This window comes from Crocuta crocuta, unplaced genomic scaffold (assembly GCF_008692635.1).
Source record: "Crocuta crocuta isolate KB4526 unplaced genomic scaffold, BGI_CrCroc_1.0 scaffold149, whole genome shotgun sequence".
In the NCBI taxonomy this organism is placed as follows: Eukaryota; Metazoa; Chordata; class Mammalia; order Carnivora; family Hyaenidae; genus Crocuta; species Crocuta crocuta.
Window position 1 is genome coordinate 337,369 of NW_027551561.1, and position 27,679 is coordinate 365,047.

At 47.4% G+C, this 27,679-nt stretch overlaps 1 protein-coding gene across 1 annotated transcript; it reads left to right on the forward strand.

Moving 5' to 3' along the window:
- TRPV1 (transient receptor potential cation channel subfamily V member 1) lies at positions 1 to 27,679 on the forward strand. Its single transcript, XM_077749664.1, has 16 exons — positions 1 to 72; positions 3,883 to 4,202; positions 4,989 to 5,155; positions 5,233 to 5,385; positions 5,858 to 5,998; positions 6,135 to 6,433; positions 6,983 to 7,162; positions 9,095 to 9,253; positions 10,690 to 10,785; positions 12,298 to 12,368; positions 16,534 to 16,699; positions 17,130 to 17,196; positions 19,661 to 19,983; positions 21,377 to 21,504; positions 22,089 to 22,204; positions 26,732 to 27,679. Exons 2-16 carry the CDS (start codon positions 3,916 to 3,918, stop codon positions 26,902 to 26,904), a joined length of 2,526 nt encoding a protein of 841 aa, XP_077605790.1. The 5' UTR covers positions 1 to 72; positions 3,883 to 3,915; the 3' UTR covers positions 26,905 to 27,679.

Below are 27,679 nucleotides of genomic sequence, written 5' to 3' on the forward strand. Positions count from 1 at the left end.
CTCTCTCTTCAGGTAACGACGGCTTGGAGCTCGCCGGGACTGGCTGTGTCCGGGGTGCACTGCGTCTAGCTGGTGAGTCCTTTCTGTTGTTTGCTGGCCAGTGCAGATTCTAGCTCTTAGAATGGCACAGGGAGCTGTCAAAAACGGGGCCCTGCCTCTGTCTGCTTGGGCGACTATGAGCAGTTCAACTAGCTTCTCAGCACCTCAGTTATCCCATCTGAAAACTGGGGATAATAATAGTGGCTACCTCAGAGGTCGTGGCGACGCTGAAGTGAAGCTATAGCTGTAGCGCCCTTAGCCTGGCTAATCGTAAACATTTGGCAAGTGGCCGTGGAGGTTGCTATTGTCCTTGTGTATGAGTTGCACCGGGGTCATCCTGGACCCTTGTCCTGGAGCAAAGAGGCCAATGGTTTGTGGCTGGAGGTTTCAGCTCGTAGCTCCTTCTAGACTGAAGGGTTGCTGGGGAGGGACGCAGGAGCCGTGGGTTCTTGTCCAGGCTCCACTCGCTCTCTGCTTTGGATAGGGATCCTGTGGCTCTTCATCCATAGGCTGAGTAGCCCCCGGATCTCCATCCCTCCTTAGGAGATGCTCAGGGAGGCCAAGAGGACAAGAATGACCGGGGCTGGGTCCTGGACCAGTTCCCAGAGCCTGCAGGGAGGCCAGAGGCAGGCAGATGCTTTGACCAGAGAGGGAGCAGGAGAGCTGCACCCCAGGGTGAGTCACCTGGACTGGGGAGGAAAAGGGAGCCTCATCCAGGTGGTGGGTTTCCTTCCTGGCTTTGGGGTTGAGAAAGGCCCAGAGGCCAAACCGAGTTTTGCTGAGCAGGGTCATTTTTTCAGGACAGTCCTTCAGTCCAGATTGGTGAGTTTGTGAATCTTGCATAAACCAGCACCACCATCTCCATCAGACACCCCAGGTCATAACTGGAGATTTCCTCTATCATTGTAGGATATTCAACTGTGACAGTACATTGCCATGGGGCTCATGTGCTAGGCACACCCAGGCCGGGCAGTGGCAGACCATCCTGGCCCCGTTCACCCTGAAGCCCAGAGCAAATGGCCTCTCAGTCCCTGTCCTGCCCCCTGCTCTGGAAGAAGCTTGGTGTCCAGTAGGGAATCAAAGTGTGAGTGAGGCATGCAGTGCAGACCTGGGGGTTGTTGACTGACTGAATGATGGCACTGTGTGGGCTGCTTCATGTTTATTGGGTTTGGTTAGATTTGGACCAGTCAGAGGAAGAGGCAAAAGGGAACACTGTGGAAGGATTTGTGGGGCCCCTGCTAATGGGTGCTCTGGTTGCAATGTTGAGAGCTGTGTCAGGCACCAGGTTTATTCTTGGTTTCGTGGCCTGTCCTATCATATGGCCTGCTTCTTAGTTGTACTTCATTTTTGCCTTTGAGCTTCCTGGGATGCTTGTTTGAGCACCTTCCAGTGCTACAGGTTGGGGCTTCTGATCAGAAGGGGGTTGTCCCTGCCTGCCTGGCCCCAGGGCTGGTCTAATCAGCCCCCGCCCTGGTGTGAAGTCTAGGGCTGAGTTTAACGGCTGAGATCTATGTGCTGGAGCACTGGAGATACTCTAGAGCCAGGCTGCTGGGTATCAAATCCAGGTTCCACCTCTTCCTAACTGTGGCCTCCAGCAACCACTGTGCCCAAGTTTGCTCATCTGTCAAAAATTTACCTCTTGGAGATGTGAGAATGAAGTGAGCCCATGTGAAGTGTTAGAACGGTATCCGCCTTCACACAGTACATGCTCAAGCATGTCAGTGATTTTCATTCTTACTGGCCTCCCGTGCCTTTTAATGGCAGCAGGCTCCTCATAGTATGAACAGTCCTGGACAAGAAGCAGTCTTCCAAAAGCACAAACGAGTGTTGGTGCTTTTGCTTCTGAAGCTTCTCATGGCTTCCTTCCGTCCACCCAATAACGTCCACATTCTGTTTCTTGATGTTCAAGGACAGCAGCCATCCCGTTTTTTCCCTGCTGCCTGTCCTCCAGTCCCACTGGCTTCCTCTTCACCAGCTGCTTTGGGATCCCCATCCTCTCCCCTGGTCCCATACCTACCCTCCTCTCCTTCTAGGCCCAGATCCTCTGTCTCTTCCTCCATGAAGCCTCCTTCAGCACCCTGGCCCCTCCTGTGATACCCCTGCCCCTGCCAGCACCTGGTTTCTGTCTCAGATGGAGGCTGAGTCCTTCCTGTACCCCCAGCACAGGCCTGGGTACCCAATAGGATTCAGTAGATGACCGTTGAGTGATGGAATGAACAAAGGGGTGAGTGGTTGTAAGGAGGATTCTCTGGCCAGGAACCCTTCCTGCCACAGAGTTTCCATCTGAGGGGGAACCCAGGGAAAGACTTGAGCCCCCCTGAAAGACGAATGGCAGGCAGGATGGAAAACGGGCCAGCAGTCAGTGGTCTGTCTTCTTCGCAGGGTGCAGAGTGGTGAGGCTGCCTCATTGTTTTCCCCCCAGGGACCTGGGCATCAGATAATAGCTGATTTATTGCCGACAGCCATATGCTCTGAATGTTCACTGCCTGAACTTGTACTTCAAAGTACAGGCCATGAGCACCCTCCCATTCCTTGACGAGCTATTTTTTGGAATCCAGCCACTGCTGGAACATGGATCTCACTAATTTTCTATGGAAATGGGAACAAGAAGGGTCTGTATCTGATCTGTTTCATGTCCCCCACAGTGACCAGTATAGCTTTTTTTCATAGAGAGGTGGATCAGACAAGTTCCCTGCTCAGGAAGAGGTCATAGGGTGTGGGGGAGATAAGGCACTGCCCGATAGAAACTGCTAGACTGCATAATGGGTTGTGCTAACAGGGCCATGAAGGATGATGGACAACCAACTGGGCCACTCTGGAGGGGCAGAGAGCATGGCCGGTGCAGAGTCTGGGGGTGTGGAGCATTAGTGCTGGACCCCAAGGGGAGGTGGCCTCTGAGAGGTGATAGGATTTGGGCACAAAGAGGAGAAGGACAACGCTGTCCAAGTGGAGGCGCTGCAGGAGCAAAGGTCCCTGAGATGTGGGACAGCTCTGGGTACCAGGGAGCGGGCACGCCTGCTGGATGCAGGGAGGAGTGGAAGAAGAGGTTAAGAAGGGGGTGGAAAACAGTATCAAAACAAGTCCATGGCCATATGAATGTGCTAGCTAACCAGCTGACGTGCTAGCTGCCAGCTGAACTCCACGTGTTCAGGCCTTCCAGGCCTGAACCAGCTCCTAATCTCTTAAAGTTTAAAAATTCAGGGATGTTTGAAATTTCACAAAAATGACCAAAAAAAGTGCAAAAACTCCCCACCAACTCCATGGTTGCAGCCGCCAAATGGAAGAGCAAAAGCAGGCGAGCACATGGCTGGTGATGGGGACATGAGGCGCAGGAAGGCCTGTGCAGTGTGGAGTGTGAGCGTGGCAGTCTCTGCCGCTCACCCTGTCCATGGAGACACAGCTGGCTCTGCTCTCCGAGGCTGAGCCGTTCTCATCACTGAGTCCCTCCCTGAATGCACAGCTAGTGACAGCCATTCCCATCATTTCCTTTGTTCTGATCTTTGAGGGAGACAGCAGTTATGATCCCACTTTGCAGATGAGGCCATTGAGGCCCAGAGAAGAGAGCAATCCATTCAAGTCTTTCAGAGCCTGATGGCTCCAAGCTGGGGGATTTGTCTACCCTAGCCTGATGCCCATGGGGCTGCTAGCCCTGCTCACCCCTGAGGCTTCTGAGGTAGGAGGTACAGCACCCCTAGAAGCTTTACTTCTGGGGGCTAGGGCCAGCAGCTGTTGGATCTCTGGGGTGTCCTGCTTCACAGGGGCTTGTGAAAAGAGGGCAGATGGGGGCTAGAGTCGTGTAGTCCTCAAGCTGGGAACACACCTGATCTTGGTGGCTGCCCACAGGCTGCCTCTTGGGCCACAAAGGATCTGACAAGGATGAAGAAATGGGGGAGCTTAGACTCAGGGGAGTCTGAGGAACCACCCCAAGAAGACTCCTGCTCAGACCCCTTGGATGGAGACCCTAACTCCAGGCCAGCTCCAGCCAAGCCCCACATCTTCCCCACGGCCAAGAGCCGCAGTCGGCTTTTTGGGAAATGTGACTCAGAGGAAGCTTCTCCTATGGACTGCTCTTATGAGGAAGGCCAGCTAGCCTCCTGCCCAGCCATCACCGTCAGCCCTGTTGTCATCATCCAGAAGCATGAGGATGGCCCCACCTGTGACAGGTAAGCTGCACCTGGAGCCTGGGCCCCTCCCCACCTAGAGCCCAACTGGCTTGGCCGGCAGAGACCCCAGCCATGGAGATACCATGTGTTACTGTAGCTTATGGGCTGAAGGTCATAGAGCCAGGGATCTAGGGGGCCTTCAGAAATCATCTGGTCCAGTATCCTAGGAGCTTCAGGACACATGGTCATGGATACTGGCCTATCTGCTGATCATAGCTACAGGTTGATCTCTAGGTGTCCAGGTCTTGAATGCTCACCAGCCCCAAACACTTAAACTTTAAGTTGAAAACCTCAAAGCCAGGATGCTTCTAGAGAGTGCAGAACAGTTCCAGCCCAATGGCCCTCTCGCTTCCTCCAAGGCAGGTCAGGGAGGGTACATGGACTGGCTGACCTCCAGGCCAGTGTGAGGACACTTTTTCACTTAATAGGAACCATCCTAACTACTGCACCCCCCCTCCAGCCTCCTCTGGGCTACTGCCCCCCAGAGCCCCAGCTCCTGAGCAGGCAGAGAAGTGAGTGGCTTGGGTGTTGGAGGAAGTGGCAGCAGCAAAGACTTTCTATGGGACCTACAGTCAAGGTGGGGACACAATGTGGGCACATGCACCCCACTGTTCCCCATTACATCAGTTTCCTGGACGGTCAACTAGACTGAGGGATGGGTTTTGTATCATGGTTTTCCACCTTTTGGTTTGTCTTGGGCTTTAGCCACACTCCCTGACAAGCTCCGCAGGCCCCAAGGCTGAAGGGAAATCAGAGCAGGAGATGAAGGTGTTTTCTGGCCCGCAGGCCCCCGTCCCAGGACTCTGCTCCCACTGGGTCTGAGAAGAACCTCAAGCTGTATGATCGCAGGAAGATCTTTGAAGCCGTTGCTCAGAATAACTGTGAGGAGCTGCAGAGTCTGCTGCTATTCCTGCAGAAGAGCCAGAAGCACCTCATGGACAGCGAGTTCAAAGGTGGCCCCTGCAGGACCAGGATCCTGGGACGGGCCCCAGCTGCCATGCTCTGCCCTGACCCTCACTTTGTCCTACAGACCCTGAGACAGGGAAAACCTGTCTGCTGAAAGCCATGCTCAACCTGCACGACGGGCAGAATGACACCATCCCTCTGCTCCTGGAGATTGCCCGACAGACAGACAGCCTGAAGGAGTTTGTCAATGCCAGTTACACAGACAGCTACTACAAGGGTGAGGAGGGGGCCGGGGTCTGGCATGGCTCTGTCCACAAGCACAGTGGGGTTAGGTGGCATGCCCGGGCAAGCCTCTGAGCTCTGTATTCCCTGCACTGTACACTGCGGTGGTGTCTCCTGGCCCGGGGGTGCCATGCCTCCCCTACTTGCTGGATTTGCTTTCTCCTGGGGCCAAGGGTCCCACCCTCCCCTCTGTATATTTGGTGTTCTTTGCTTCTGGAAGACATGGCTACTCTCTCTGCTACTGTTCCTTGACCTTGCCACTTTTGACTACTCCAGGTCATGGTCTGGTGTTCCCAGGGGTCTCTACTCCTGCCTCAGGGACTCTCTGGGCCCCTTTGGGCATTCTGGCCTGCTCTTGTCTTGTGGCGGGGTCATCTGGCATTTTCTGCCCAAGTCTTTCCCCTGCACCTGTCTAAGCACCCCCACAGGACTGTGAGTACAAAACCAATGGCACACATCCTCCACAGGCCAGACGGCCCTGCACATTGCCATTGAGAGGCGCAACATGGCACTAGTGACCCTCCTGGTGGAGAACGGGGCAGACGTCCAGGCTGCAGCCAACGGGGACTTCTTTAAGAAAACCAAAGGGCGGCCCGGCTTCTACTTTGGTAGGAAGACCATGTGGTAGACACTTGGATTTTTGACAATTGCTAAGGGTGTAGACAGAAGGATTTGGAGGCTGGGTGGTCTGGGGACCAAGCCGGTCTATGTCTGAGACCCATCACATGCCTGTGTTGGCCACAGGTGAGCTGCCCCTCTCCCTGGCTGCATGCACCAACCAGCTGGGCATCGTGAAGTTCCTGCTGCAGAACTCTTGGCAGCCAGCAGACATCAGTGCCCGGGACTCAGTGGGCAACACGGTGCTGCACGCGCTGGTGGAGGTGGCCGACAACACAGCCGACAACACTAAGTTTGTGACAAGCATGTACAATGAGATTCTGATCCTGGGGGCCAAGCTCCACCCGACACTGAAGCTGGAGGAGCTCACCAACAAGAAGGGGCTGACGCCCCTGGCTCTGGCTGCCAGGAGTGGGAAGATTGGGGTAGGGGGGAGGCTTCGGGCCTGGGCTGGGGGTGTGACTTTAGAGGGTGCTGTGGGAGGGACGGTCTGCCTTGCTGCGTGTCTGGTGTCACCACCACGTGGAGCCCTGATACTGTGACACTCGCCTGTAGGGGTAGGGCAGGGGCTGTTAGAGGCCAGAGGAGTTGTGAGATGCTTCAGAAGCCAGCATCGTACCTGTTTCTCGTTTCCACATGTGAGCAGCACTAGCCAGACTCGAGTGGGGGTGGGGCGCTAGGGCCTGGGGATAGGAGTATGTGGAGCCAAGGGTGAAATGTATGTGATCAGGTGTGATCGGGCTATGGGTCTGATGTGGCTGCAGCTGGGGTCTGAGGCGGTGGGCAGGTTGACCTTGATTGTGGTCAGGAGGCTGCTGGATAGAGGTGAGGGCTCTCCTGGGGCTTGGGTAGAATCTTCAACTGGGGTAGGAAGCAGACGTATTCTTGAGGCAGAGCTGGTGGCCTGGTGGGGACGCATCCTGTGGTCAGGGCTCCAGGCTGGTCTCTAACAGGCTCTTGTATCCCCGTGGCAGGTCTTGGCCTATATTCTCCAGAGGGAGATCCAGGAGCCCGAGTGCAGGCACCTGTCCAGGAAGTTCACCGAGTGGGCCTACGGGCCTGTGCACTCCTCGCTCTACGACCTGTCCTGCATCGACACCTGTGAGAAGAACTCGGTGCTGGAAGTGATCGCCTACAGCAGCAGCGACACCCCTGTGAGTAGGCCATGGGTGGGACTCAGCCGGGGTGGGCCTCTGGTCTCACTGCACCCCCCAGCCTCCACCCCTGCCCCCCGATCCAGCTCTGCCTGTCTTCTCAGCACTGGAAACCTGCTGCCTGCAACCTAGGCCCAGAAGCGTCATCTCCTCCATTTGTTCCCACTGTTTTCCTTCATCATACAATGTACAATGATATTCCCATAAAAGCGTATTTATTTCAGATACACACAAAAAGAACCCTTTTTATATACCATATAAAAACATGTAGCTTCATTTTGTTTATATAAATGGAATCCTACTAGGCAAAAGGTAGAACAACCAGTTTTTCACTTACTGGCGTGTCTTGCAGATAATTTTATATCAGAGTACAATGTTCTGTAGGAGGGCCGGGGGGTAAATGTCCTTTGGAGGATATTTGAGTTATATCCAGTATTTTGCTTTTACAGTCCTGCAGGCCACTTGGCCTGGGTTTGAGAATTTTTCTAGGATACCTGGGAATGGAATTGGTAAATCAGAAAGTGTGTGTCAGCATGTTAATAGCTACAGCCAAGTTGTCTTCCACAGACTCCCTCAGTGCACTTGCCCCACCGGTGGGAGTACATCTGCCCATGTCCTTGCCACCCTGGGTATTATCAACCTTTTCTCAAAAACTAGTATAAGTTCTGGGGGCCCCAAATGCTATCTTATTGATGTCTTAATTCTCATTTTCTTGGCTAATGTGAGGGACAGTTTTCTCATGTATTTACCTGACCATTCATACTTCTTTGGTAGATTTCCTGCTCATTGTCCTCGGCCATCTCATCTACTGGACTGTCTGGCCCATTCCTTTCAGTCTGTAGGTTCTCTTGTTATAGGAGGGAATTGATCCTTTCTCTGTTGCATATGTTGCAAATATTTTACTTTCTTCCAGTCTGTTTCTTGTTTTCTAACTTGGTTTAATGCATCATTTGCTTATAAAAGGTTTTCATTTTGAGTCAAATTAGTCTTTTTCTTTTATAGCTTCTGTGACTTTTATCTTGCTTTGCAAGGCCTTTTCCACTATGAGATTGTACAATATCCTTCAATGTTTTTGTTTAGCTCCTTTGTAGGTATTTTACATTTGGCTCTTTATCTAGAATTTATTTTTGTGTAGGGGGGAAGTAGGCATCTTACTTAATTATTTTGTCCCCACATGAGGGTCCCAGGGTCACTAGATGAAAAGGCTGTCCTGCCACCACTGCTTTGAAAGGCCACCTTCCCTGTCTGTTCTTTCTGAGTTGATACCTGCCCCTGAGGCAGCTCCCAGGGCTGGAGTCTGTGCTGGTGAGGAGGGTCCACCACAGTATGTCACAGGGCAGAGGCTGAGTTTACAGGGGCAAAGTCTAGGGGAGAGAAAGGTCTAGACTGCTTTGCTATGCCCTGCCAGCCTCCGCCTGGGCTGCCACGCTGGATCAGGTCGTTGGATTCAGAATCCTGGATGCGAGTGTTCTCAGAGGGCTGGCTTCAAAAGGGGTGAGGTGTTTGGCCTAGAGAAGAGATGGCTCTGGGGCCATGCTGCCATTTTCATGTCTTTGAAGGCTCTCTCAGGCAGAACTGCAATCCTGGGGTCCCTGAGTGCAGAACTGGGACAACTGGTGGAAAGTAGGGAAGGAAGACCAACTTTACTCCAGAGAATAGACCGTCTGGCAGTTAACGTGTCTCCCCAGGCTGTTTGAGGCAGCAAGGAGCTTCCCATCCCAAAGGCACTAAAAAAAACATTGAACAGGGACCTTATTGGGGGAGCTGGAGCTTGGGGCTGGGGGTTGGGCTCGATGACCTGCAAAGGTTAGGATCACCTGATTTCGCCACATCCATCTTAGGAATACTGGAACGTTAATAGAGATCTCTTGGAGATGAGACTTTATGGTTCCTGGCTGGGGACTGAGCCTCACCTCTCTCTGCTCCCCTTAGAATCGCCACGACATGCTTTTGGTGGAACCGCTGAACCGACTCCTGCAGGACAAGTGGGACAGATTTGTCAAGCGCATCTTCTACTTCAACTTCTTCGTCTACTGCTTGTATATGATCATCTTCACCACAGCAGCCTACTACAGGCCTGTGGATGGCTTGGTGCGGCCTAAGGCTCAGCCCCGGGACAGGGACTGGGGACAGGGATGGGCATTTCTATGAGACCCCTGAGACCCAGGCCCGGGCCAGGCCCCAGACTCCTTCCCAGCTCACTGGAGAGATGGAAGGATCACCCGGAGCTCCTCACGTCCCCGCGTGCAGCCCTCCATCTCTCAGGCTGTCCTGGCAGTACTCCTATCCCCCTTCTCAGTCCCTCCTGTGCCTCCTGGTTCTGAGGCTGAGTGTGTGGTCTATGAGGTCCCTGATGGCAGAGGAGGGACAACAGTTTAGAAAAGATGCAGGAACTAGGGTCCCAGAAGCATCTCTTCCCTATAGAGGCAGCAGCTGTCTGTAGGGTCATGGGCTGGCATGAGCCCTGAGTCTGTTGCCATCCCACTGGCCTGCCCACTGTGTTCACTCACTCACTCATTGTTTGTTCCCTACTTTTGAGCAATTCTGTGCCAGGCCCTGAGCCATGCATCAAATCAGCTTGAGACCAAACTTCTTTCTCTACCAGGAGCCATTGACTCCTTTGAGTTACTAATTTGAATCCTTTCCATTCAATACCCAAGCACTTAATTTGCTGACTTTGTTGCCAAGGCACCTTGCTTATAAATTGGATTTAAAACTCCACTTCCTAGTTAGGTGAAACCTGACTTCTATCCACCTAGTAAGGCCATTTAATGATTTCATTTTATGAGAAAAGAGAAAGGTGCTAATAAGACAAGCTAGTGAGGCAGTGTTTACAAAACACTGACGTCAAACAGAAAGGAAACCCACCTCAGGAAACTGCCTGAGACACAAGGATGACACACATGTGTGTGGACATCCCACCTTCCACCAACCATGGGAACCTCGATGGAGGGGTTCACCATAGGCTGTGGGAGCAGCAGGAAGCATATGGCATTAGTGTCTCTAAGAGTGTCTCTACCCATGCTATCACTCTCCTTCCAGCGGTGCTCCGGGCTGGGACCTTGTCTGTGAAGGAGCACAGCACTATAAGGATGCTCTGCTTGGCATCTAAAAGCTGCCACTTTGGAAATTAACTTGCCTCCTTGCAGGTGTCCCCAGTAATGCACTGTCTTTAATTATGCCTCTCTCCTGATGGAGGCTGGGCCTCTTGGGCAGCCTGGCTCTTTTTTTTTTTTTTTTAATGTTTCTTTATTTTTTAGATAAAGTGAGTGTGTGAGTGGGGGAGGGGCAGAGAGAGAGAGAAGGAGACAGAAGATCTGAAGCAGGTTCTGTGCTGACAGCAGAGAGCTGGATGTGGGGCTTGAGCTCATTAAGTGTGATATCATGACCTGAGCTGAAGTCAAGCACTTAACTGATGAGCCACCCACACGCCCCCCAGGGGCTGACTCTTAATCACAGGGCTTGGTACATGTTTGTTGAGTGAATGAATGAGTGAATCCAATCACTGACTTCTCTGTACCTTCCAGCCTCCCTATAAGCTGAAACACACCGTTGGGGACTATTTCCGAGTCACTGGTGAGATTCTTTCTGTATCAGGAGGAGTCTACTTTTTTTTCCGAGGGGTAAGCATTCCTTCCCACACAGTGAGTTTCCATTATCACCGAAACAAAAAGCTAAGAGACTTCACTCGTTGCTCACTCGCTCTTCAATTCATGGGAGAGATGCCCAGGTGAAGATGAGGCATTCATGCCCAGTGGTTTCCGCAACCCAGGGCAGTCATGTTCGAAGACAATCAGGACTCTCCACCGAATGTACAGTTGACCCTTGAACACCACAGGGGTTAGGAGCTCCAGCTTCTCACACAACCGCAAATCTGCTTATAACATTTGACTCCCCCCAAATTTAACTACCAGTAGCCTATTGTTGACTGGAAGCCTTATCGATAACATAAACAGTCTATTAACATGTATTTTGTCTGATATATGTATTTCACACTAGATTCTTACAGTAAAGTAAGAGAAAATAAGAAAACCATAAGAAACAGAAAAGACATTTACAGTACTGCACCACATTTATAAAAAAAAAAACCCTGCATATAAGGACCCTCAAAACCGTCTGTTAAAGCTCAAAACAACAGAGAAAATCTGCACACATACTGGGACCATTTTATTTTACCTGAAAACTCATACATGTGCATTCCTTGGCCATTCTTCTAATATATGAACAGTCTTTTCTTTGAAATTGGAACCATGGTTGCATGTACAATTGGAGATTATTGTGGTTCCCCCCCCTTAATCTTTTTGATCTAAGCTACACTCGATTATTTTTTTATTGACTTCACTTTAAGGAATCTTTCCAAATCAATGGACTCAATTTTTTAAAAATATTTTTAAAATTTATTTCTAGGAGAGAGAGAGACAGCGTGAGCAGGGGAGGGTCAGAGAGAGAGGGAGATACAGACTCTGAAATTGGCTCCAGGCTCTGAGCTGGCAGTCAGCACAGAGCCCGACGCAGGGCCCGAACCCACGAACCGCGAGATCATGACCTAAGCGAAAGTCGGACGCTTAACTGACTAAGCCACCCAGGCGCCCCTCAATGGACTCAATTTTTATATTACAGTAAAATACAAAGCCACAGTAGCAAGTGCAGGCTTGATGACCAGGATTGACTGTGGGAGGGAGTAGAGTGTGGGTGTCGTGGAGGGACTCCTAGCCACCAGCACTTGCTGTGGGCATCAGTCAGAATGTTTCCAGGGAGTGGAGAGTGCTGGCTGATCTGGTGACTTAGTTCAGTGGAGTCTGATTAAACAATTTTTACTATAATGCATAGTTCTTAAAATTAGGGAAATGTGTACAAATGAGAAAGAAGAAAAAATCGCTCAATGTCATCATTCAAACAGAGCCATTAATATTATTTTGGTGATTTTCCTTCCTGTCTTTATTTCTACATAGAGCTCGTAATTCCACTCTCTATTTTAAAAAATCTCTCCTGAGTCACATAATGTTACCCTGTTAACCTGACCCTCACTACCCTCTTCAGAACCTCTGCTTTGATGCATTTGTTCTGTATAGGAACATTGCAAGTGCTCACCATTTAACCTCTCCTGGGATCTTACTCTGTCTATTTATTTGCAGATTCAGTATTTCCTGCAGCGTCGGCCATCACTGAAGACCTTGTTTGTGGACAGCTACAGTGAGATGCTTTTGTAAGTGATGCTTTGACTCTTATGACTCAGTAGCAGACAGTATCTTTTGGCCCAGTCGTAAGGTTATAGCCATCAGTTCTCACCCATCCTCTCACCTATGCTGGGCCCAGAACATAGTAGGACCTCACAAATGTGTTGAATGAATGACAGAGGCTCTCGATACATGTTTGAATGAATATCGAAGCTCTACTCAATGTCAGATATGCACCACGTGCTAGGGAATGACATACATGGACTCATGTGGCTTATAGTCTGAGTTACAGTCTGAACACCCTTGTTCATTTTTTCCATCCATTTGTCCAACCATCTGGCAGTCACTGAGTTGGCATTGGAATACTGACATGAAATAGATATGTTTCCTGTCTTCAAGGAGTTTCCAATCCTTGGGGCAGTGTTTCTCAGCACTGGCACCATGGACATTTTGGACTGGTTGATTCTTTGCTGTGCGGACTGTCCTATGCATTGTAGAGTGTTTAGCAGCATCCCTGGCCTCTGCCTGCTAGCTGCCAGTAGCCCTCTCTCTGTCCCCCATTCTTGATGACCAAAAATATATCCAGATTGCCAAAATGCCCCTGACTTGGGGAGGCACAAAATCACCCCAGATCAAGAATCATTGCTTTAGGGGGAGACAGATTAGCAAAAACCATAGTTGTAAAACAATGTGGATATCACCAGGACCCCCCCTCCAAATAAGCTGGAACCTTATGAAGTTTCCTTGGAGGACCCAGGATACACAAAGGGGGTTTTCAGATGGGAATGGGTTCTCCTGGGATTGTTATAAAGGACTTAAATCTGATCCCTGAGTTTCCTTCATTCCTGAGGCCTCTTAATTCCTGGCAAATGTAAGGAGTTGATTTCTTATCCTATTGTAGCGAGCTTGTCCCCATCTGTTTACCATAATCTTCAGATACTTGTACCTTAACCCCACAGGGCAGGGTCTGCAGGGTTAGTGCAATGCTGGTTTGCTTTACTAAGAGAAGCAACGTTCTCCTACATAGCATTTTGCCAATACACTCGATTCTATTCCTAGGAGGACCCACTGTAGGCAGGTTAGAAATGTATTTTATTTTACTTTTTCAAAGCTACCCATGCACATAGGGAAGGACTGAAGAGTACTAAAACGCTTATAGCCAGTATATGAGTTCCTCATCTTAAATCTTCCCACCTTGTAATCCTCCTTCCCAGGGACAATCACTTTTCATTCTTGTGGCTCTTTCTTCTGATGTTTCCTCACCTGGTGGATGAGGATTTAGCATCCTCACACTTCCTTCCCCTCTGCTTCTGTTCCTCAAGCCTCCCAAGATGGTTCGAAGTAATTTTTGTTTTAGTCGAAATTGAGTACTTTACGTTCTTATGTCTCTACAAGTAGTATTCACAGTTGAGCTTCATAATATACTGCACTTATTTTTTTTTGTTTCTCTTAAATTTGTAATTGTCTTGTTGTCACATGTTTAGTTTTCTTTGTACCCATTGTTAACTAGTCCCACAATCTCAAAGCCTCTCAGTACAACTTTTCTCAAAGTCAGTCACATGAATTATATGATTGGAATCCCTGATCCTTTTTTTTTTTCCCTTTGAGAGATTTCCTCCAGGAGTGCTGTCCTCGCGTTCTTACTGGGCTGGTTACTTTCTGGACCTGCTGCTTAGCCATCATCCTGGGACTCCTCTTTTTTGCCAGCCTTGGGATGGTCATTGCTTTCTTTCTTTTAGACTTCCTGTCTCTCTCTTGATTTTCCTCCTTTTTTATTTGAACACATCCTTCAGTATTGTCATTTGGTGAAAAGGATTGTCTGATAGTGAAGGGCACACTGATGACAACTTTCATTGTACCTGGTTCTTGAGTCTCATTCTCCCACATGTGCATCCAAGGTGTCATCCCTTCACTGGCACCTTGGAGATCCCTTTCCTCCCTTCTCTCCTGATTTGGATCTCTTATTTTCTGAATGCTATGCCTTCCTCTTTACGGATTCATTCCTTTTTTGAGGGGAAAACATCCTTAGCTAAAGAAAAAAGGCACATAGTAGGGAAGGGGGAAGTAAAATTTATTTTAAATCTGGCATGCCTGAGAATATTTTTACTATACCTTCACATTTGATTGATAGCTTGGTTGGGTATGAAAATCGTAAAAAAATTGAAGATATTTCTCCATTGTTTCCTTGCTTCCAGCATTATAGATGACAAGTCCAAAACTATTCTGATTCTGGATCCTCTTTTAAGACCCAGTTTGGCCTTTCTCTTTGTAAATCAGCAGTAGCTTCTGTTTGTTCCTAGTGTTCTGAAACTTAATGATATGTCTTGATTGGATTTATTTTTATCCAATGTTCTGGGCACTCAGTGGGCCCTTTCAATCTGAAAGTTATGTCCTTTATTTCTGGGATATTTTCTTGAATTATTTCTTGATCTCTCTTCTAGAACTCCTATGATATGTATATTGAACCTCCTGACCTAGTCCTGGACCAGTTCTTATATTTTCTCACTCGTATTCCATCTCTTTATCTTTGGCTCTTCTTTCTGGGAGGTTCAGATCAATTTTAATTTCCAACCTTTCTATTGAGTTTGTTACCTTTGATATGTTTTTACTTTCTAAATGCTCTTTTAAAAAATTCTGTTTATTCCTTTTTAATTGCACTCTATTCTTGTTCCGCTGATACAATATTTTCTTTTGTCTTCCTAAGGCTGTGAAAATAAAGTTTTAAAATAAAATAAAATAAATTTTCTTCTTTTTGCATGGGTTTTATTTTTTCCAAGTTGTTGTTTCCCATTTTCTTGTTGTGCTCTTTCATATTAGAAGATATCTGGAAATTTTTTTATATCTGCTCATGAGTAAGAGTGGAGGACTGAAAAGCTGGTGGGGAGCTCTTAATGTATAAATGGGGCTTATCAGTTTTGAGTTTGACTATACACTAATCTAGGTAAGCTATTTATTGGCAAATATCCAAAGTTAGTTGATAGCATCTCTTCAGTCTTCTGCCTGGAGGAAAGAAGTCTGGCTGCCAACTTTCTGAGAACTGAGTGGAGAAGAGGGCTTTCTGTAACCTGTGTTATATAAAAATCACGTAATCTCCTGCTGTTGGTAAAATACCAATGCTTTCACTGTTGTTTGATGAAAGTGGGTCCAAATATCCTCTGCTTTATCTTCTTCAGAGACAAAACCTCCACTCTTCCTTATTTTAGGTGTCTTCATCTCCTTTCTGGAGGTCTCTAACCCTTTTGAGGCTCCTTGGTTAAAGGAGCTGATTCTCAGCTTTCCCCACTACACATTTGGATTTGGTTTTCTTGGGTCTGCTAAGTCAGTTTCTATTTGTCTGCTGCTTCCGAAATGCATATGTGGGGGCTCCATTTTCCATCCAAGGTATCTCTTACCTATTTTAACTGGTGTCAGTTCTTATTTTGGCCATGGTTCTGCAAATACAGAGGGATAGTTTTCCTTTGCAGCAGAATTCCAATTGATGAGCCGGTTTATTGACATCAGTTTTCAGTAGACTCATATCAGCACAGTGGTGTTTTTTTTGCTGGGTTCTTTCACAGAAATGGGAAATGAGGTGGCCAGTGTGGTCTACAGTATAAATGTAGTTGGGGGTACTTTCGAGAGAAGGCTGTGGTGAACAAGGAGACCTGGGATTAATATGTAAAGAATGGACCACTGAGCAGATTCTGTCATAGGATCATCAGATTTACACACCTTATCCATGGATCACACGTGGGGAGCCCCACCAGCCCAAGTTGCTGAGGAACATCTTCCCTGGCTCTGCTCCTGAGTCTGAGGGTATGACCAGCGGACTCCGCCTGTGATGTGTCAGGAGATCATGGCCTGTACCTCCTCACTGCTAAAGCAATGTTTCCCAGACTTCTTTCAGTATTGCCTTTTGAGGCATTTTTTTCCTAATTGCCCCTCCCATGAAATCTAATATCACAAATATACTGTATAGTTGTCTATGTATTGTATTTCTATTTGTGCTTTCTATAAAAAGAGAATAAGATTTTGCACCCCCTCCAACCAACTTTTTCCCCCTTGGGGATGCTGTTACTCCCACTGAGAACCATGGGTGAAAGGAGGCAGGACAGTCAACCCTAGCTCCCACAGCAGCCTGTTGTCTGTGCTTCTGAGGGGGTGCCTGGCCCCCTGGGTGCTCTTAGACAGAGCTTCCTATCCCTCCACCCTCAGCTTTGTGCAGTCACTGTTCATGCTGGGGACCGTGGTGCTGTACTTCTGCCATTACAAGGAGTACGTGGCCTCCATGGTGTTCTCCCTGGCCCTGGGCTGGACCAACATGCTCTACTACACCCGCGGCTTCCAGCAGATGGGCATCTATGCTGTTATGATTGAGAAGGTGGGTGCCAGTGCCAAGTAGGTTCTCCATAGAGCCTGTTTACCTCATGGGTACGTGGGACATGGCCTACAAACTCTGTCTTTCATCTGTAATGTCTGGGGAGTTGCTGGTTTAGCTTCGTACCCACTTTCCCAGAAATTACCCAAGATTCAGGCAATCTGGTCTTGACCTGGGTTTGGGGGCTCCCCTAAAAGTTGACTCCCCCAACATACCAGGCCCTGCTCTCCCACCAGAACAGAGGCCATGGTCGGGGGAGCTGTGGATGACTTCCTTATGACATTGGAGCTGAAAACCACCAAACCAGACCCTCCTGCATGTTCTCCAGTTCTACTTAGGCTCAGGATTAATCCGAGGCTGACATAGTCCTGACCTTTCCCTTGGCCTAGCCTGGGACTGGACTTGGTTCTGACACGCCTGCTCTCTCCTGCAGATGATCCTGAGAGACCTGTGTCGCTTCATGTTTGTCTACCTTGTTTTCTTGTTCGGGTTTTCCACAGGTAATGGGCTTGGTCAGGGCTGGTGGCGGGCAGAGCTCCTGCTACCCTCAGCTTCCTGAGGACTCTGCAGGGGCTGGGTGGGGAGAGGCCCACTGGGGTGTGTATCTGCAGGTGACAGAGTGGATGGATAAAGAACACACAGAAATGAACAGGAGAACCTGGTGATTCATAAACAGTGTAAACATTTTTAGAGGTATGAAGTGCTGCTTGCCTACAGTATAGCTGCATTTTGGCTTAGTTTTTATTTTGTTTTTATTTTATTTTGTTTTGTTTTAGTTTTTGGTTTTTTTTTAAAAGATCTTTTATTTTGACATTATTTCAGATTTTCAGAAAAGTTGCAAGAATAGTACAAATAACTTTTCTGTACATATTACTCATCATCCCCAAATTTTACCGCATTTTGAAATCACTCTCTCTCCCTTTTACACACACACACACCACATCACACCACACTTAAAAAAAAAAAGAGTAAGCTACAGACGTGATCAACCCTTTACCACTGGATAAAGCCTGCATTTCCTAAAAACAAGGATATTTTCTTACATAAACAACACATAATGATCAAAATAAGGAAATAAACACCAATACAGTACTAATCTACCAGCCTTATTCAAATTTCACCAATTGTCCTAATAATGTCTTTTATAGAAATAAAAATCCCAGGACATGCATTACATTCAGTTGTCATGCCTTTTTAGTAGTTTCCTTTAATCTGGAGTGCTTCCTCAGTCTCTCTTTTTTTTTGACCTTAGCATTTTAATGAGTAAGGGCTAGTTTTTACAATGTCTCTCAATTTGGGTTTGCCTGATGTTTCCTCACACTTAGATTCAGGTGTGCATTTTTGGTGAGCCTATGGAGGAAGTAATGTGTGTCTTCCTCAGCTCACTGGATCAGGGTTCCCATAATGTTTGTTTAGACCGTGTCTGGTGATGTTAACTTTAATTACTTGGTTTTGATGGGTGTGATAAGTAATTTGTGAGGAGATGCTTTGAGACTAGGTAAATATCCTGTTTCTCATCAAACTTTCAACCGGTAATTTTAGCATCTGTGGATGATTCTCACCTGAATCACTTAATCCTAATGGCTGCCGAATGATGATTTTCTAACTCTGTCATTCCTTCCACATTTATTCACTGGCATTTTATTATAGGGAAGAGCTTTCCATTCTCCTACATGCGTTTATTATTTCCATCAGTGCGGCCTCATGGATTCTTTTCTGTTTTTGTTTCATTTTTCATGGATTCTCACTTTGTTAAGGGGGTCATAATCTTACTATCACCATTTATCTTGATGCTGAGATGGTCTGAGAAATCGTCTTTGAGGGCCTCTTCAAGCTGGCTCCTGTGCCCTCCTGACACATCCACAGGATTTCTGGGCACCCAGCTCTGCTTTGATCCTCATCTGAGTTCTGCAATTACATGGTTCACATGTATACCCTCTCCTTCCCCCACCCCACAGCCTGGTTTGGAATCTGTCTCAGAGTTATGGACAGCTTTGCCTAGGAGCTTTGATTGATAGGGATGTGTGTGGGCTCTGACACCCAGTCTGAAGGTCCTGGACTGTCGGTACCCACAGGAAGGGACTTGGCCAAGGGGGTTAATGGATACCGAATGTGCAGTAACCATGGGCACAACTACTACAGAAGCTCTCAGGCTCCAGACTACATTTCGAAAAGAAAAGTGTAGAATGCAGCAAGAGACCATTCTGCTCTGAGCTGCTTAGTCCCCATCATTCTGGAAGGGGCTGGCTTTGCCCCCACCCCCAAGGGGCACAGGAAGAGAAGTGTGACTGAGAAGCTGGGTGCGGATCCAGGACTGATACGTAAATTTAGGCAGGTTGTGCACTGCCCAAAGGCAGCTAGATTCACATTGTATATGTACATTTGCATAGTTTTAAACACTTTTTTTTTCCTAGCAGATGATGATAAAGTTCTTACTGTAACAAAACAGTATACAGTTGACCCCTGAACAAAATGGAGATTAGGAGCACCAATTCCCTGCACAGTCAAAAATCTGCAAATAATTTTTGACTCCCCCAAAACTTAACTACTAGTAGCCTACTGTTGACCAGAAGCCTTACCAATAACAAACAGTTGATTAACACATACTTTGTATGTTATATGGATTATGTACTGTATTCCATAATGAAGTAAGCTAGAGAAAAAAATGTTATTAAGGAAATGATACAGAAAAGACATTTACATATTATGCTGAATTGATCGGAAAAATATCTGTGTACAAGTGGACTCGCAGTTCAAACCAGTGTTGTTCAAGGGTCAACTGTACTATGACAGTTTGCTGATAGTTCTGAAGAAGAGGGTTGTTTTTCTTTAAATTCACACAAAAGTGCCATATGGCTGAGCAGCATTCTTGCTGCAGACCCATCCCAGGAGATGTGGTGTGTCTGTTGGGGGATCTATCTTGGCTTCCATCCAGCTGCACCTGTCCCTGCCCCTGCCCTGTAGCGGTGGTGACACTGATTGAGGACGGGAAGAATAACTCGGTGCCGGCTGAGTCTACATTGCACAGGTGGCGGGGGCCTGGCTGCCGGCCACCTGACAGCTCCTACAACAGCCTGTACTCCACGTGTCTGGAGCTCTTCAAGTTCACCATTGGTATGGGCGACCTGGAGTTCACCGAGAACTATGACTTCAAGGCCGTCTTCATCATTTTGTTGCTGGCCTATGTGATTCTCACCTATATCCTCCTGCTCAACATGCTCATTGCCCTCATGGGTGAGACTGTCAACAAGATTGCGCAGGAGAGCAAGAACATCTGGAAGCTACAGGTGGGTCGGTGGGTGTGGTGTGCACAGCAGGGGGGCATTGGCTGCTCTGTTGCTGCTTAACCCAGCTGGGCGTATGTGCCCCTGCAGGGCTTGAGGAAGGGCAGAGAGCCCAGCCAGGCCCGGGGGATCTTCCCCAACTGGCTCCTTTCTGCCCCTTCCTGTGGGGTTGCCCTGCTACACATCATCAGCTGGTATTCACAGACACTGTGTTTCCTGTGACTGGACAGTGCCCAGGAGAGGAGATGGAAGGCTTGGCCCCATGGAATGTCCACCTCACAAGAGCTTGGTCTAGGTGGGCACCAGAGACCAGACTTGGGGGAGCAGTTAAAATCGGGTTGACCCTGACAGGTACATTTTTGAGCCACCTGGTCTGTAATCTGCCTTCCCACCTAAAAACAAATAATTCTAATTATTAAGTAGCACTGACTCCATACCAGGTACTGTTCTAGGTGTTTTATATGCTCTCAGTTAATCCTCAAAGCAATGCTTTCATGTGGCTACCATTACATATCCCCATTTTTGTATAAAGGCACTGAGGCATTGAGAAGTTAGGCCTCTGTGTCCAGGGTAACTACAGGTCTTCTTCAACTTACAGTGGGGTTACATCCCAATAAATCCACTTAATTTGAACATGAACTTAATACACCTAACCTACTGAACATCACAGCTTAGCCCAGCCTACTGTAAATATGCTTAGAACACTTAACATTAGCCTACAGTTGGTCAAAACCATCTAACACAAAGCCCATTTTATAATTAGGTGTTAGAGATCTCGTGAAATTTATTGACTACTGTAATAAAAGTGAGAAACAGAATGGTTGTATGGGTACAGAGTGATTATAAGTGTCCTGGTTGTTAGTCTCTGTGATCCCATTGCTGAGTGGGAACTCCCGGCATCACGAGAGAGGATATTACCATTATTGCTAGCCTGAGAAAAGATGCACGTTCAAAACTCCAAGTATGGTTTCCACTGAACGCAAATTGCTTTTGCACCATCGTAAAGTTGAAAATTATCAAGTTGAACCATCGTAAGTTGGGGACTGTCTGTAGTAAGTAGCACAGTTAGGCTTCAAGTCAAGCAGTCTCATCTCGAGGCCCTGTTCTTTACTACACTGTCTGTCCCCCCGTGAGTAGGGAAGTCTGGGGCGGGACACTCTACATCACTCATGGGAGGCCCAGCCCTGACCCCACCTGGCAGGTACCAGCAGTGCCTGGCAAGTCTGGGCCGGACAGGCTGAGCTTGGAGTGTGTACAGCTTGTTGGGCTGTGGAAACAAGCCTGGTATGGAAAACACTAGAGGTCCAGCTTGGGGGTACTGGGAGAAACTCTGGAGAGGCTGGTCTTGGAAGCCAGTCCCTGGATAAGCCCCTCAGCCCTTTGTGTCTTCCCACAGAGAGCCATCACCATCCTGGACACGGAGAAGAGCTTCCTTAAGTGTATGAGGAAGGCCTTCCGCTCGGGCAAGCTGTTGCAGGTGGGGTACACGCCTGATGGCAAGGATGACTACAGGTGGTGTTTCAGGTAATGCTCAGGCAGGAATCAAACTTAGGGAGCTCAGGGGCTTAGCTAGATATCAGGGATCTACGCAGAGCCAGCTATGGGTACAGAGGCCTGCCTCAGGGGTCACTTGTGAGCATGGGGACTCACCCAGAGCCAGCTATGGGTACAGAGACCATTCTGGAGCTTTGTGGGCATAGGTGACTCACCCAGAGCCAGCTGTGGATACAGAAGCCTGCCTCAGGGCCTCTTGGGACCACTCATGTGCATGGGGGAACTCTCCCAAGGCCAGCTGTAGTTAGATACAGAGCCACCCCAAGGCTGAGCTGTGGGCATAGGAGACCAACTGGAAAATGAGGTGTGCAAAAGGGGTCATCCAGTGATCAGAGTCGGAACCAAGAATCCAATATTTAAAGTCCTTGGGCCCCATGATATGGTCAGAGAATACAGCTTTGGGGGTGGTGTCCAAAAAGCAGGCCCTTCTATGTCTCCTCGTCCTGGTCTATGGGCTTCTTGGGATTGGCCCATGGCACCAAGCCCTCAACTGGGAAGATAGGCACGGCCTTTAGGCCATTAGCTCCCAGCTCCCTTGTCTCCTTGCCCTGCAGGGTAGACGAGGTCAACTGGACCACCTGGAACACCAATGTGGGTATCATCAATGAAGACCCAGGCAACTGTGAGGGCATCAAGCGCACCCTGAGCTTCTCTCTGCGGTCAGGCAGAGGTGAGGTGTGAGGGAAGGGTGCTGTAGCATAGATGACAGGCAGGTGAAGCCTTGGGATTCCTTTCTCCTTGCAGGCCTTCTTCACCCCTCAACCTGGATGCTGGAATAGCCCCAAGGGTCAACCACTTGCACACATTCCTGCACAGCTGACTGGGGCGCATGCCCATGCGCACCAGCTCTGCCAGCATCCTGGCCCAGGCACCTGTCCTCAAGTGCCCCAGAGAAAGCAGCTTATCCCATATACAGCCATTTGGATGGATGGCCTCGTCGTGGGCTGCCCTGTCTCCTCTTCCTGTTCCTCATACCAAGTGTCTACATTCAGCTCTATGAGGCTTACAGACAAAAGCACGTACAGGCAATACTCACCTTGTGTGGACACATACAGGAAGGCAGAGGAAGGAAGAACGGGAAGGATAAAGGGTATACTTTGAACAGAAATGCCCTGTAGAAAATCACTGCCAGGAAAAAAGTTCTTTAACAGTTAATGGGAAATATTTAGCAGTACACATTAACTTAAAGGTCTAATTGAGGACATTTACTTAAGAATGAAGCAAACCTAGTTTTTATTGAATACATTTTGAGTTATGATTATAATTTTGCACTAATTTTGTTTTTATATTTTTGAAAAATGTGAAATATATGTAACAGAAAGTGACCATTTTAGCCATTTTTAAATGTTCAACTCATTGGTGTTAATTATATCCACAATGTTGTGCAAACTTCACCACTATTTCCAAAATCTTTTCATTATTTCAAACAGAAACTCTGTACCTATTGAATAATCACTCCTACTTTTCCTGCTGTCTCTATTCTACTTCTGTCTCAATAATATTTCATTTTATGTATATGCCATATTTTATTTATCCATTTATCTGTTGATTGACATTAGGATCGTTTCCACCTTTTTGGCTATTGTGAATAATGCTGTGAACATTGGTGTCCAAGATTTTGTTTGATGCCCTGCTTCAGTTCTTTTGGAATTAAATTGCTGGGTCGTATGGTAATTCTGTGTTTAGCTTTTTAAGGAATGCCAGACAGTGTTCTATAGTAGCTGCATTATGATACATTCCCACCAGCAATACATGAGGGCTCCACATCCTCACCAACAACTGTTATTTTCTAGGTTTTTGTGGTGGTGTGTTGGTTGTTCTTGCCATATGAATGGATGTGAAGTAGTCAAAATGTCAATTTCTTTCTGGTGTTTGAAGAATATTTTCATTGAGTAAAGAATTCTGGGTTAAATATTTTTTTTCTCTCCTTTTAAAAAAAAAATTCCAACTCGATTTTCCTCCACTGGCCTCCACTGTTTCTGATGGAAAGTAGCCCATAATTTGCATTACTATATGTAATTTGTCTTTTTTTCTTTGGCTGCTTTCAAAATATTCTCTTCATTTTTGGTTTTCAGCAGTTTGACTACGATGTGCTCAGGTTTGGTTTTCTTTGGTTTTATCCTGTTTGGCGTTTGCCTGAGATTCTTGAATCTGTATGTCAGTGTTTTATCAAATTGGGAAGCTATATATATTTTGCTTCATTCTCTCTATCTTCTTTTTTGGGGACCCCAGTTACATTTTGGATTACTTGATATTGCCCCATAGGTTTCTGAGATTTTGGTCATGTTTTCCTTAATTTTTTTCTCTCTGTTTCTCAAATTTGGTAATTTTTATTGATCTGTCTTCAAATTTACTGATCCTGTCCCCAGCCATCTCTAGACTGGTATTAAGCTCTTCCAGTGACTGTTACATTTCCAGCATTGTGCTATTCATTTTTAAATTTCTATTTGGTTGTTTTATAGTTTTCATTTCTTTCCTGAGATTCTCTAGCGTCTTCTAATCAAGACCATATTTTCCTTTGTTTTTTTCCCTTCTTTTTAACATATATTCATAAGAGCTGATTTAAATTCTCTGCCTGCTAACTCCAACATGTGGGCCATCTTGGAGTCAGTTTCTATTGACTGCTTTTTCTTCCCCCTTACTATGAGTCACATTTCCTTTTTTCCTAGCATGTCTAGTAACTTTTAATTGTATACTGGGGATTGTGGATAATATGCTGTAGAGACTCTGGATTGAATTTTTGTTTTAAGTGGCAGTTCAATTATTGATGATGAATCACCCTGACTTCTGTACGCTTAGTTTTAAACTTTATTATGGTAGATATGTGAAATGTCAAGTTATTTGCCAATCCCATCAAACTTGTGGGACTCAACCTCCCAGCTGTTTCCAGGGCTTGGTTTTAGGCTTTGTTAGGGTGGGTCTTGAGTAGACCTTACTCTAGGGCATGTAGAGTAAAGAGGGCATTTCTGGTATTTTAGCTTGATCCTCGGAGTAGAAAAAAAAGTGTTAATGAGGTCTCTCCACTCTGAGAATCTCTCCACTCAGTGTTGCTCAGCTTCTCGTGTTTTTGTCCCACTTTCAGCCCCATGGTAGCCACTGTCTGGTGAGCCTTTGTGGTCTCACACTGTGCAAGTATGATCCAGCAACCCATCCCAGAGACTTCTGGACCTCCACCCCGACAGCTCCCTTCTTTCTCTTCTCCTGTACTCTGTCCCACAGATGCTAGCTGCTTTGGCTGCTCCAACCCCTGATCTCTTCTTTCTTAGCTCAGAGGCACCACCATACTCTGCTTGGACTCCAGTGTACCCCACCATGCTCAGAGAAACTGTCCCCAAGCAAAGCATCAGGGCAGTCATGGGGCTCACTTTGTCAGTTTCACTTCTCTCAACAATCACAGTTTCCAGTCTATGTCCTATGCCTGGAAACATTTATTGCAAGTATTTTGTCCTGTTTTATGGTTGTTTACAGCAGGGTGGCTAGCCTAGTGCTCAGTGCTCCATCAGAGGTGGAAGTAGAGATCTGTTTTATCAAGAAGCTTACTTTTGGAAAACTACTTAAGGGTGTAATCAGTTTTCCCAAGAGCCTCCTGCAATCTTGTAATTTTCCCATGAGTTTCATTGGAAGCATTTCCTGTGTCGTGCCATAATTCTTAGTGATTCTCTCTTCCATTGTTTAACCCTGGTCTAAATTTGCCACAGAGCCATTCAAAGATGGCTTTGTCTTTAATTTGAGCAGTTTTCCAACATCACTCTTACTGATTTCGTGAAACCCCACATCTTTTATACTTGCTGCTTCACTTTGCAGTTGATTTGCATTTTGTTTGCGTGACATTGTTGGCTGCTTCTAACATTACACATTCACTGTGATTTTATATTGACAAAGTGGCAGGGACACACATAGTCATGTTACTTGGGGTTGGGGCCAGAGATGGTTCAAGGTTCCCTGATTTCACTTTTATAATTAATTAGTGAATATTTCCCAAGGATTTTGCTTTCCTGTACAACCTTGTAACAGTGGACACTTCAGTAATGAATAGTCACATAATTCAGATAACAAGGAACTCTCCCACCCACAAAGTATGTGTGTGATTGGAAAGGGTAAAGGAATGCATGAGAGAAAGGCCAGGGAAGGAAAGGGGTTACTAGCTGAACTAGGAAGGGCACGTGAGGGAGTCTTGGCATCAGGACTGTGGGAAGTGGGCACTGGGAGCCCCATGCCTCCTTTGAGAGCCTTTGAGCTGGAACTGGGCCAAGCAGTCTCTGAGCCCAGCCAGAAGACTGTGTCTCAATGAGATCTGGCCTGTATCCCCACGAAGCCCGGCTTTTATGCCTGGGTTCCCAAGAGATCATCCTTCAGCAGTTGACGATTGGTATTAGACTGTGTTTGGGGGCAGGCCAGTGTCAGTCTCCATGCAGGCCTGGGGTCAGTACCAAGACCTGGAGACTTCAGCTGGAGTGGTCATGATGGACCATCATCCCACATTCCTTATGCCTTTGACATGTTAGTATTAGACACCAGCAGAGGGGCCTGAATAGTGGCCTCTGAATGGGAGGTATAAATTTAGGCTGGTTTTCCAGAGGGATTAGACCCAGGGTGGCCACCAGAGGCCTTGGCTGACTAGGGCTCTGGCAGTGGGAGGAGAACATGTATAGCTTTCCCTCTTGGCTGTCATTCTGCCTAGGTGGCTGGGAACCTGGAGGTGGCTATGGGGGTGACAGCTGGGTCCCCTTCAGGAGCTTCCTGTCCATACATGAGAGCCCCATTTAAGGCCTAGTGTCACCATGGTTTCCTGGGCACTGTTCCCAATGCGCTGTGCCCTGTGGGGCCTGGTCCCCAAATCCTGTCTTCGGACTGATATGATGTGAAGCCACCATGGGGCAGGTCCCAGTGTTGCTCTGTGGAGACCTGCTCTCCCTCCCATGTGGGCAGGGGGGCAATGGAGGCTGAGAAAGGCAAACAGTGGGCTCTTGTGAGGCCCCTGCAAGTCAAGTGAAGGTGAAGGAAGAGAATTTAGGAACTGCCACAGTGGATGAGACTGCTTAGGTGGGTAAGGGAAGAGGAAATGGCATGTATCCATGTGTCTCAGGAAGCCCGGAAATGTCTGGGTTTCCTTTTAGCTGGAGATCGGTGAGGCCAACAAAGAAGTATTTCTTGCTGCTTGCTGCATGCAAGGCAGTAATGATGTTTTACCCTTCAGTTTCAGGAAGAAACTGGAAGAATTTTGCCCTTGTTCCCCTCTTACGAGACTCAAGTACAAGAGAAAGGCACCCTGTCCAGCCACAGGAAGTTCATCTGAGGCACTTTGCAGGTTCCCTCAAGCCAGAAGATGCTGAGGTCTTCAAGGATCCTGCTGCTTTAGGGGAGAAATGAAGGCCCCCTACAGGGTTCTCATAACACTCACTGTTGGGCCTCAGGATAAGCCGCTGCTGCTGCTGGGAGGCCCTCAGCAGCCTGGCCTAGTCTGTGCCTGCCAAGGCACTTTCCTCCCTGTCCTGGACACGCTGTGGGCACCATTGTTGAATACCTGGGAAGAGAAGGTCATCCAACCCTCACTGTCCCCAAATGAGTCTCCTAAAAGGAAAGGATTTTTCTCTCTCGCTGTCTCTCTCTCTCTCTCTCTTTTTACAGACTCTGTTAAGTATCATGAATGATATATCCTTATGTGGACATATGCAATGCCCCTATTTGATTTTATTTTCTATCACTAAGAGTAAAAGTGAATGAGGCCCAGGAAAACACCTCTTCAAACAAAACATGTCCTTCAATGTAAAATGCCGAAGCCGGTCTCTGTATTGTGCTTAATACCTACCCTGAACAAAGTGGTCTGGGGATGATGTCGTTTATTCCTCAGAGGAGGGGGGGGAGCTGGCCCAGCTCTGGGGGTGTCAGGTTTATCTAGAGGGACTACCTCCTTCTGTGTGACACATCACAGTTCCAAAAATTTTAGCTCTTTCACTGTTCAGATGAAAGGACAGAACCTGTCTCAATAGCATGTGGCAGGAATTTTTTTAATGATCTTCTGTTTGCTGTGACCATAGTCTTGCTCCCCTGCAGTGGTACGTACTTCCTCCTCCATCCATCCTGTTATCCATCAAATATACAAGTAAGTAAGCAAGTAAATAAATAAATAAATAGCTAAATATCA